This window comes from Littorina saxatilis, linkage group LG14 (assembly GCF_037325665.1).
Source record: "Littorina saxatilis isolate snail1 linkage group LG14, US_GU_Lsax_2.0, whole genome shotgun sequence".
Taxonomy (NCBI): Eukaryota; Metazoa; Mollusca; class Gastropoda; order Littorinimorpha; family Littorinidae; genus Littorina; species Littorina saxatilis.
This window is the reverse complement of record NC_090258.1, coordinates 16,836,144-16,847,966: the sequence shown is the minus strand read 5'-3', so window position 1 is coordinate 16,847,966 and position 11,823 is coordinate 16,836,144. Positions and strand designations below refer to the sequence as shown.

Below are 11,823 nucleotides of genomic sequence, written 5' to 3'. Positions count from 1 at the left end.
CCGCGCCGAGTGCTAACTGCTAATGTTTGTTTTTCTACGGCAAAGACCACACTTACTTAGACGTACTTCTGACTGTTTTATTTTGTCTAAAATTAAATGTTCCATGAACTAACGTTCCTTTGTTTCGGAACGTTAACAGTTTATCTGTTTCAGATGTTAAATTCTTGTTATTGCTGTGTTTGTGAGGGCGCACATTTCGTTTCGCACTAAGGCTAAAAAAAAAAAAAAAAAAAATAGGTGTGGTTAAGGTAACATAGCCAAAAAAATTAGGGTAGGAAGGTAGGCAATCACTTTTTCTAATGTGTACAAATTAAACCTACTTGACTGGGAAATAAGTGTGCGACTCGGGCGCTTTCGCTTTCATTGCGTTTTCTGCACTCGGTTTTTTTTTGTTTTTGTGTTGTTGTTATTGTGTGTGTGTGACAAATGTAAAAAAAAGTTATAGGGTCGGCCCCTAAAAATAGGGTAGGTCGGGTTACCGTAAACATACCTATTTTTTGTTTAGGCCTAAACTCTCTCTGGGGAATGTAACGCATGATGATGACTGTGGAATGTGTTGACAACAGCAGACTTGCTTCGAGCGCCTATGAGTAGAGAGATTAATGGGAAACATATGTTGTCAGGGAAGAGGTTTATCAGTGTCACATTTGGTCACCTCCTTGCCACAAACACAGACAGAAACACACAGTAGGAGAGAGACAGAAAGGGAGAGGCCCTCCATTGTTTCGTGCGAGCACAGTAAGTCCGCTTTAGTCAACTTTTATTGTTCTCTTCTTAGAATGTTTGAGACTGTTGACGACTTGTTTCTGCACGGTCCGTGTTCTTGTGTTCAACCTTTATAATTTACTTCCCGCGTAATCCATTTTGTAAATCACTGCAGGTCTGTCCCGGGTTTTACATTGGGTAAGAGCATTTTTCCACTTCGACATATACCGAAAATCTGCATCCTATAGCTTCTTTCTAGGCTAAAAAAAAATATATAGGCAAATGTTTAAAATTAATCTCCTCAAAAGTTTTTGTGATGAATATGGAATATATTTACTAATGAAAAATATATGTTTATATATAAAATACAATGTGGAAAATTGTTGGCTAAAGTCAATTCGTGACAGACGCCTGTGTCGACCTGCAACATTATTTGAGCGTAAAAGAATCTAGCCCGTTTATTCTTAGTATGTGAGCAAGTATAAGGATGCTCTCGTATTCCATATAAAAGCCTGGACATTTCTGTTGTGGCTTGCACATGATGATCGTTTATAAAGGAAGGATCTTAATCTTCGTATCAGTCATTAAAACGTTCAAGACCCAATGTGGATGCTTGTTTTTAATGTCTGTGATTTTAAATTGCGAACTTGACTGAAACGATGAACATTTCTTCCATTTCATGAAGCAATAAATTTCACATTCAATATTTCTTTGCGTTTTCGGATGTTAAAGTTATTCTAAATTCTGATTTCAGTTCATTTCTCTGATTATAAATTATTATTATTATTTTCAATATGATTAATCTTACAACTAATGATAACATTAAATTGTTGGTTGTCTGTCTGGTTTCCCCTCCCCCATCCCCCCCCCCCCCCACCTCCGACAACTCAATTATGCAATGGACATCAGCGCAACAAGACAGCTCGACATTATTAAAATCTCACACGAGTAATGAAACTCATAAAAGAATGTAACTGTCTGTCTCTCTCTGCGTGAGTAGCATTATATCATAGCATTATATCTTAGTCAGCAGTGTAAACGCACAGCTGGCCAATATCCGATTCTGTCATAAGTAATGTCATACTTCACAGAAAGTGGATGGGGCCACCGAACTGACCACAAGTAAAATAGTGTATTTGCTGAGCTGCGGATAGTTAAAGCCACAGTAAGCCTCCCGTAAACCATCACAGATACTGTCAGGCTTTTACACACAATACATACACCCTTTCATTTAAACACCCACCGCTTGAGAACATCCTAGGTGCCCTCCGTAAAGAGCGAGCAATTTTCAAAGAATTTATTTTTGCGTGGTTATCTTACCCCTGAGCCATCGTGAACCCATGTAATCGAGTTTCCTTTTTTTCACAATGTAGTCGTCAGTTTGTGATTTCAATGCGACTCGCTGTAAGCTTATCTGCAATAGCACGTTATTATGTACCTCTGAATCTAAACGCAACAAACGGCTGCGATTCACACAAACTCTAGCGATGGCTTTTGACTGTTCAGAGGAACTGGCGATAGGCATAACCGTCGTCTGCTACGAGAACCACGACCTTGCGTGACCTTGTTTCCGGGCTTTTCTTTTCTTAAACTTTGAAAACTTCGAATTGTACTGATCTTGTCTTTCAGATGAAAAAAGAATTCTTTTATGATTTAAGAATGTTTGTGTAACAAGCTGTCAATTTATTATTTAGATTTTTAAAAGTTAGGTCAAGCGCCATTGTCTGATCAGACAATCCGCAAAAATAATTCTTTGAAAATTGCTCGCTCTTTACGTAGGGCACCTAGGATGTTCTCAAGCGGTGAGTGTTTAAACGAAAGGGTGTTTGTACTGTGTGTAAAAGCCTGACAGTATCTGTGATGGTTTACGGGAGGCGTACTGTGCCTTTAAATTCTGGATTTACAAAAAGACAAAGGTATTCTTCTACTACTGCTAGGAGATTTTCTGTGCAAGATGTCTGCTACTAATTTTCTGTACCATTGTCACGTTTTCTGCGACTTACGTTTTACCTGGATACACGCTTAAAATCAGATTTGTTTTTATTTGTCCAGTGTTTACGAAGCATACTTAAACTGTACGGTACGGTACGGTGAACGAAAGTGGGAGAGAAGTACTGACATTCTTGCGTTCTGTGAACATGGAATTCTTGTGTTACAGTCAAACCTGTCCCTCAGGACCCCCAAGGGACTGACCAAAAGTGATCGTTATAGATTGGGGATCGGTATGGAAAAGTGAATTATATAGATCCTTATTTTGGGTGGTCGCTGTGAGCAGGTGGTCGTAACTGAGAGGTGGTGGGTAACTGAGAGGTGGTGGGTAACTGAGAGGTGGTCGCAACTGAGAGGTGGTCGTAACTGAGAGGTGATGGGTAACTGAGAGGTGGTCGCAACTGAGAGGTGGTCGTAACTGAGAGGTGGTCGTAACTGAGAGGTGGTCGTAACTGAGAGGTGGTCGCCAGGACAGGTTCGACTGTAATTGTTATCAATAAAAAAAAATTAAAAAAAGCTCAAGATTTGAGACTAAGTAAAGTACGTATCACCTGACGACGTGTTTTTTAATTATTTTTTTAGCACAAAACTCAAAAATGTGTTACGCCACCTCTGCCCAAATGCTGTCACATAATTATTGCCAAGAAGGTGAAATCTGTGCGAGTGTTTGCTACATGTGTAGCTTTTGTGTTAGGCGTTCACGGGACGTCACAGGTGTGAGATAGACGAGGGGCATGACCATAATAAGTACGTCCTGCGGTCTGCCCATCACTCATTCCACTGTCTGACCATAATGTCAGCAGAGTAGTGCCAAAAGTGAAAATTACTAATTTCACAGTAATATTAGTATTTATCAGTGATATTTACTAACATCAACCGGGTTTACGAATATTACTCGGTGATATAGGTAATTTTCACTTTTGGTGCTGCCATATGTTGACAGTAAAGTGATTATCATCAATTTAGCTACTGTGATATCAGTAATCATCACTGATATTTACTAATACCATTTTGGACACAACTACACGCGGCGTAATAGCCCCAAAAGTCGAGATTACAAACATCACTTAGGAGCTTTTAACAACACTCTTGCGCACGCGCGTGAATAACCGCGGAATGATTTTATTAGTACGTTCATTATCTTTATAAGTAATCTCAGATTTTGCCGGCACACTAGAACCAAAAGTAAAAATTAGTAATATTGTGAATTCCACAGTGTTATTTTTTTTTAAAGTCTGAGATATAGAGAACACTAGATTTACACGAGTTTAAAAAAAAATTGAAGTGCGAGCGAAAGCGAGCTGTTCACTATTTGAAAAAGCAGCGAGTGTAAATCTGGTACGACATAGCAAGACATGTAGTATTCTGTTTATCCTACATACTGTACTTACGTGTATGTTACTGAAAATGTCCTGCAGTCGAGGCAGCTAAATTGAAGACGCTTGTTTTGGAACCTCGATCTCTTCTAAAGCCTCGTGCAATCTGTTACGTCAAAGTAAAGAAACGTCACTCTAAAAGTGTGGCGTGACGTGTTAGTTCTAAAACTACATCGAGGGTAATTATCGAGCGCAATTTTTTTTCTATAATGACGTTTATCTCGGTGACTTTGGCATCATAAGGACTGGTAAAACAGGTTCCTGCCAGACTTGCTTGACATGACCTCATTTACATGATATACACACGTGTGATTTGAACGATTATTATCTCACGAGTGTCTCTCTCACGTATGTAGGATAACATTCTAATCATAACCTTGATATTTCCTTTATTTTTCTTGTTCTTTTTCTTCTAAATTTGGATGATATTTTATATTAAACTTATTGACTGTTTTTGCTTACTGTGTGAGGGCCTGACTGTCTGCCATGTTCCTCTTGCACATTTTTTTTAATACAACACCATAAGCCGTAGGCTTGGTGTTTTTTTTCTATCACCTTATGTCAATGTACATTTCTTGAGCATGTAAAATATGAATACACACTGTTTAGACCAACCTTAATATCAGTAAGTATCCATTTTGGCTCATTTTTTTTAAACGGCATTGTTGCACCAAAAGGTGAATGATTAATATCATTGAAGGATATCGGCAATTTCAGAGTATTAGTTTTAGATTTGAGTGATAGTTACTAATATCTACGTTTATAAGTAATTCTCACGTTTGGTGAGAGTACGCCGTCGCATACCCGCAGAACAGGGACAAAGGGGAGACTACCAATGTCCTTGTCAACAGGTGTCAACTGAATGGCCCTTGAAATAACACACACAATTTCTTACTAGACCGACCTAAATTTGCTCTACTTTTACGCTCTGTATACGGAACTTTTTTTTTTAGTCTCACCTTTTTTACACATATTTTTTGTTCAATATTATTTTCTGTTACTTTTTTTTTTTTTTTTTTACAGGATACAATTTTCTGCAAGTGAATAAACACCCTCCGCAGCGGTGGCAGCACTTGTTTCTCGGAGATGCGGAGTTGCCATGATCATGAGGTGGGTTAATACAACTTGTACATGTATACACCTTAACACGTAGTATGGCTGCATTAACTCTCAACAGTTCCTGCTCCTTTCGTTGTTTTTCTCATTTCATTAAATCAGATTTTTAAAAAGCTGAAAGAAAATGCAGTTTTGGTCGCAAATGCATGTGTTGTCATTTTGTTAAGAACTGAAAAAAGCTCCGATATAGCATGGCGTAAGATTAACATAATGTCGCCTGCACAGTCACGTGACACTATGAGGTCGTTACTGGGGCGGGGATGAAGCTCAGTCGGTAGCGCGCTGGATTTGTATCCAGTTGGCCGCTGTCAGCGTGAGTTCGTCTCCACGTTCGGCGAGAGATTTATTTCTCAGAGTCAACTTTGTGTGCAGACTCTCCTCGGTGTCCGAACACCCCCGTGTGTACACGCAAGCACAAGACCAAGTGCGCAACGAAAAAGATCCTGTAATCCATGTCAGAGTTCGGTGGGTTATAGAAACACGAAAATACCCAGCATGCTTTCTCCGAAAACGGCGTATGGCTGCCTAAATGGCGGGGAAAAAAACCGGTCATACACGTAAAAATTCCACTCGTGCAAAAAACACGAACGCAGAAGAAGAAGAAGAAGAAGAGGTCGTTACTAAAAGTAGATTTTTCCTAACAATTTTTATTCACTCCACATTCAGACAGAATACAAGACCATCCCTCCGCTTGGACACATACGGAAAATCAGTAGTGTTGGTGCTTTCTGTGCAGAGTGCTATTCCACAAAAAGTATGCAAGAATTTCTGTACGGAGAGGGCCCCAAAGGGTTTAAAATCGTGATCGTGATTGGCGTTTTTACATTTAGTCAAGTTTTGACTAAATGTTTTAACGTAGAGGGGGGAATCGAGACGAGGGTCGTGGTGTATGTGCGTGTGTGTGTCTGTCTGTGTGTGTGTGTGTGTGTGTGTGTGTGTGTGTGTAGAGCGATTCAGACTAAACTACTGGACCGATCTTTATGAAATTTGACATGAAAGTTCCTGGGTATGAAATCCCCGAACGTTTTTTTCATTTTTTTGATAAATGTCTTTGATGACGTCATATCCGGCTTTTCGTGAAAGTTGAGGCGGCACTGTCACGCCCTCATTTTTCAACCAAATTGGTTGAAATTTTGGTCAAGTAATCTTCGACGAAGCCCGGACTTCGGTATTGCATTTCAGCTTGGTGGCTTAAAAATTAATTAGTGACTTTGGTCATTAAAAATCTGAAAATTGTAAAAAAACAAAAATGTTATAAAACGATCCAAATTTACGTTCATCTTATTCTCCATCATTTGCTGATTCCAAAAACATATAAATATGTTATATTTGGATTAAAAACAAGCTCTGAAAATTAAATATATAAAAATTATTATCAAAATTAAATTGTCGAAATCAATTTAAAAACACTTTCATCTTATTCCTTGTCGGTTCCTGATTCCAAAAACATATAGATATGATATGTTTGGATTAAAAACACGCTCAGAACGTTAAAACACAGAGAGGTACAGAAAATCGTGCTATCCTTCTTAGCGCAACTACTACCCCGCTCTTCTTGTCAATTTCACTGCCTTTGCCATGAGCGGTGGACTGACGATGCTACGAGTATACGGTCTTGCTGAAAAATGGCATTGCGTTCAGTTTCATTCTGTGAGTTCGACAGCTACTTGACTAAATGTTGTATTTTCGCCTTACGCGACTTGTTTGACCTTTCTGTGACCGTGATTGCCGAAATTTCCATTTCTGTGATCGTGATGGGACTTTGCTCGTGATCCGTGATGACAAAAAAATTAAGTCTCGTGATCGTGATCGTCATTTGTTTTCGTGATCGTGATGGGCATTATTGCAAAGCATTTTATTTTCAACGTACATTTTTCACAGCTGTATCACTCTATGATCCTCTATTCGTCAAGGTGTTTGTGATCGTGAAAACAAAAATCAAGGTAACTGTGATCGTGAAAGCTAAAATTTCCCTTCCCGTGATCGTGATGATACCCCCCCTTTGGGGCCCTCAACAGACTCAAGTGACTTTTCCTGAAATTAATTCATCAAACAATTGTCACTCTGCACAGGAAATCACGGTCAGGTCGTTGACTTTTGGTATATGTCCACGTGGAGGGATGTTCTTACCCAAAAATCAGTAAAATCATAACAAGATCTGAGACGGAAATGTTATTACGAGAAGGACTGTGTCTTTAAGAGAGCTACAGCCTGGCTGCTTCCTGCTCCCAGTGAGAAATGCATGTTGAATTATTTCTGTAAAGGACTGTGTCTTTAAGAGAGCTACAGCCTGGCTGCTTCCTGCTCCCAGTGAGAAATGCATGTTGAATTATTTCTGTAAAGGACTGTGTCTTTAAGAGAGCTACAGCCTGGCTGCTTCCTGCTCCCAGTGAGAAATGCATGTTGAATTATTTCTGTAAAGGACTGTGTCTTTAAGAGAGCTACAGCCTGGCTGCTTCCTGTTCCCAGTGAGAAATGCATGTTGAATTATTTCTGTAAAGGACTGTGTCTTTAAGAGAGCTATAGCCTGGCTGCTTCCTGCTCCCAGTGAGAAATGCATGTTGAATTATTTCTGTAAAGGACTGTGTCTTTAAGAGAGCTATAGCCTGGCTGCTTCCTGCTCCCAGTGAGAATTGCATGTTGAATTATTTCCGTAAAGGACTGTGTCTTTAAGAGAGCTATAGCCTGGCTGCTTCCTGCTCCCAGTGAGAATTGCATGTTGAATTATTTCCGTAAAGGACTGTCTTTAAGAGAGCTATAGCCTGGCTGCTTCCTGCTCCCAGTGAGAATTGCATGTTGAATTATTTCCGTAAAGGACGCCTATGTCAACCTGCTAAATAAATATAACAAATAATTCCAACTCTGCGCAGGAACCATGCAACCTGTTGAGTTTGGGTATGTGTCAACGTGGAAGGATTCTCTGATTCCATAAGAAATTTTAGGAATAATTGTGTCTGTGGCGGTAAACATGATAGTGTACACGGAAAGGACGGTACCTTTAACCAGTTCTACACTCCAAACCAAACTTCTTTCCGTCCAGCTCCTGCGACATCTCTGACGATAAGATGTGTAATTGTCTTGTGGGGGTAGTGTGTGTGTGTGTGTGTGTGTGTGTGTGCACGGTGTGTGTATGTCAGTGTGCCAGTGTGTGTGTGTGTGTATGTATGTGTGCCAGTGTGTGTGTGTGAGTGTATGTGTACCAGTGTGTGTGTGTGTGTGTGTGTGTGTGTGTGCCAGTGTGTGTGTGTGTGTGTGTGTGTGTGTGTGTGTGTGCTCTATAGTGAATGGAGTGAAAACCGCATCTGTCAAAACGAATCCCCAAACTTGGGCAATAACATATTCTGTATTCTGTATTCTTTTCGCTTTTACAGGGCCCGAAAGAAACTGCTCCTGGTTTTGCTGACGGCGTTTGCGGCTCTAATGATTCTGGTTTCTCACCGTCTCCTTCCATGGGTGAGAAAAGGGACCGACGACAGTCATGCAAACAACAGAATGGACCATAAAGCTTTGCTGGCAAACCTTTTGCAAAACAGATCCAACAAAGAATCAAGCAGCGCAGCCGGCACCATAATCGCCCAGAAAGAATCTCTGACAATGTTTGTGGATCAACGAGGATCTCCAAAAAGAGTCGTGGTTCTTCATGGAGCTCGAGAGAAAGCCACGAACGATGACAGAATTTCTGAGAAAAACACAAACGTTAAAAGATCGCAGTTACTTTCACATCAGCAACAGCAGAACAGTCTCAACGGGAAAACCCGTTCTGAGTTATCAGCTTCACAGCAGCAGACAATTGTTAAGATGGACGATTCTGGAGTTGCTGCCGAACACAAGGGGGTGTCTGCTGGCCACAAATCCGGAGTAGAGATTTCGTATGAAGGACCAGCGCTCAAGAACACAGGAAACTTCGGTCCAGATGAGTTCGCTAACGGCAGAGCAGATAGGATGACCATCAGCAATCAAGACGAAAACCTCCAAAAGAATCCTGTCGCAAATTTGAGTATCCCCCAAGCTGTCGTGGGGCGCATGGAAAGGACAGATAACCCCAAGGCAGTTTTTCAGCAGAATGCAAAAGGCATTGTCACTTCCTCGCCACGTAACGCCTTGCTGACAGCTAGTTTTGACTTAACTAGCGAAAAGCATGGCGTCTTGAACTTCGAGAACTTCGAACCAGTTGTGGACGACCAAGGAGACGGAGGGATCGGGAACCTAGAAGCATTTCTGGGACAGGTAGACCCCAATGCAGTCACGGCTTTGGAACCTGATGATGAGCAGGGTAATTTGAATCCTGGGTCTAACAACAAGCCATATCTTGTTGATATAACTCATGAAGGAATTCCTGCAGACATTGCTGTCGATGCCCTCGGCCAGCAAGGCACGGGCAATGCTACAAACATGTCGTTTATTCCTAGACAACAAAACACCACAAGCTTAAAACGTGTTAAACCCTCAACACAAGAAGTTCACCACCTCTTCTTCCTCAAGGTGCACAAAGCCGCCAGCACCACCGTCCTCAACATCGTCTACCGCTTCTCCTTGAACAGGCGTCTAGTGGTCCTACTCCCCACCCCAACCATGGCCAACATTCTGTCCGAACACACCAAGAACTGGGTCCCCAGCGCCGCCCTGCTGCCCCCAGGGGCTGACCACTTCGACGTCCTGTGCAACCACGTGGTGTTTGAGACGTCCATTCGCCGGATGCTGCCCGAGGATACCGTCTTCGTTGGGATCGTGCGCCGGTCCTTTGACCAGTTCGTGTCCGCGTTTTGGTACTACCGGGAGCTGTACCGGTTGCCCTACCTGACCAGAATCCCGGGGAAGCGGCCCGTGTCCACCTACCTGCAGGACCCAGCCAGGTGGGAGCCGGACCCTCGAAAGATGAAGTTCACCAACAACCGCATGAGCGTGGACTTCGGCATGGACCCGACCAAGGTGCACGATGAGGTATACGTGAAGGACTACCTCCGCTACCTGGACAGTACTTTTCACCTGGTGATGGTGAGCGACAGTTTCGACGAGTCCATCCTCCTGATGAGGCGCCTTCTGGGTTGGAAGGTCGAGGACGTGATATACATGAAGAACAACGCTCGTAAGGGCAACCTGTACAACCAGACCTTCACAACCAAAGAGAAACAAACCCACCGAGACTTCAACTACGCAGACTACGCTCTGTACGAACACTTCTCGAAGGTTCTGGACGACAAAGTTCGCGCCGCGGGGGAGGCGTTTTCCAAGGAGGTGGAGTCGTTCCAGCAGATCTGCAGGTCCGTGAGAGACTATTGCCAAAGCAACGCCACGGAACCTCTGAGAGTGCAGGCAATGTTGTGGAAAGAGGAGTTTTCTGTGACGAAAGAGACATGTGCTCTGTTGACTATGGATGAGAGGAAATTTGTAAAAATTGTGCGGAAGAACAATGGGATAAAATTTAGTGTGAGATGATGTGCTTGGTGATAGTGAATGTATTGCAGTGCGTGCGAGCGTGTGCGTGCGAGCGTGTGTGTGTGTGTGTGTGTGTGTGTGGGTGTGTGTGCGTGTGTATGTGTGTATGAGTGTGTGTGTGTGTATGTGTGTGTGTATGTATGTGTGAGTGAGTGTGTGTGTGTGTGTGTGTGTGGGGGGGGGGTTCTGTGTGTGTGTGTGTGTGTGTGGCTTATTTTGTTTGTTTCAAAGATTTGAAATCGTGATGAAACTGAAAATTAAGAATGAGATTATTTATTCGAACGTTATGAAGTAATGACCAAGCTTTTCTACGCCGGTGCAGTGAAAAAGGCGCGCATACTGCTAGGATTGTTGAGAGAGAGACAATGACAATGACAATGACAATGACAAATCTTTATTTTTCGAGGGTGACAAGAATAAGCATAGGTATGCTTTTTTGCATCTGGCCCTCGCCCTAAAGAGGGACTAAACTATTTTACTATAACTATGACTAGGGAAAAAAAGGTTACATAAAAACATTAATGGTAGAACATATAAGTTTATGTACATGAAGCGCATTATGTAGAAGCATTGTAGATCATAAGGTAGTGTTCAAAATTGGGTGTAAAGCAATGAAGATAAACGGAAAGTAACCCAACAATACATTAGCTCAGCAAAACAATGTATTACAGAGCCAAATCTTCGTGATTTTGTCACAATAAACCATAATTCCGATAATGAACAACTGTATAAAACATACCAATCAAGTTTATTTGTTCATAGAGTTCATTAAATGGAAAGAATATTTGGTTCTAAAAGAATCTGTGTTGGTGGATTGCCGCAGGGCGTCCGGAAGAGCGTTCCAGAGGCTGCTTCCTGAATAAACAAGACTTGATTTAAATAGGTCTATCCTAGGAAGAGGAGTGTTTAGTTTTATAAAGTGGTGCGAATTCTTCAAAGAGAACTTTGAGCAAATGGTTTCGGGTGCATTTTCTGTCATAATTTTATGCATCATTATTCCTTTGTTGTAATTCATTCTTGACTTCAGAGGTAGGACCCCTATGTTGATGTAGTCTGAGTCGGTGAGAGTAGTCTGTTTGAGTAATACTACTTTTAGCGCTCTTTTGTGTAATCTGCTGAGTAGCTTTAGGGAATTATCACTTGCAGAGTCCCATAGAGTGGATGCGTAATCAATAAGAGACTGAATATGAGCAGTGAAAAA

The 11,823-nt window shown here is 41.7% G+C and overlaps 1 protein-coding gene across 1 annotated transcript; it reads left to right on the top strand.

Annotated features, from left to right (window-relative positions):
• The first annotated feature begins 661 nt into the window (after positions 1–661).
• On the top strand, positions 662–10,661 carry LOC138947237 (uncharacterized). The gene is made up of 3 exons (XM_070318673.1): positions 662–738; positions 5,094–5,180; positions 8,558–10,661. Exons 2-3 carry the CDS (start codon positions 5,170–5,172, stop codon positions 10,620–10,622), a joined length of 2,076 nt encoding a protein of 691 aa, XP_070174774.1. The 5' UTR covers positions 662–738; positions 5,094–5,169; the 3' UTR covers positions 10,623–10,661.
• The last annotated feature ends 1,162 nt before the right edge of the window (positions 10,662–11,823 follow it).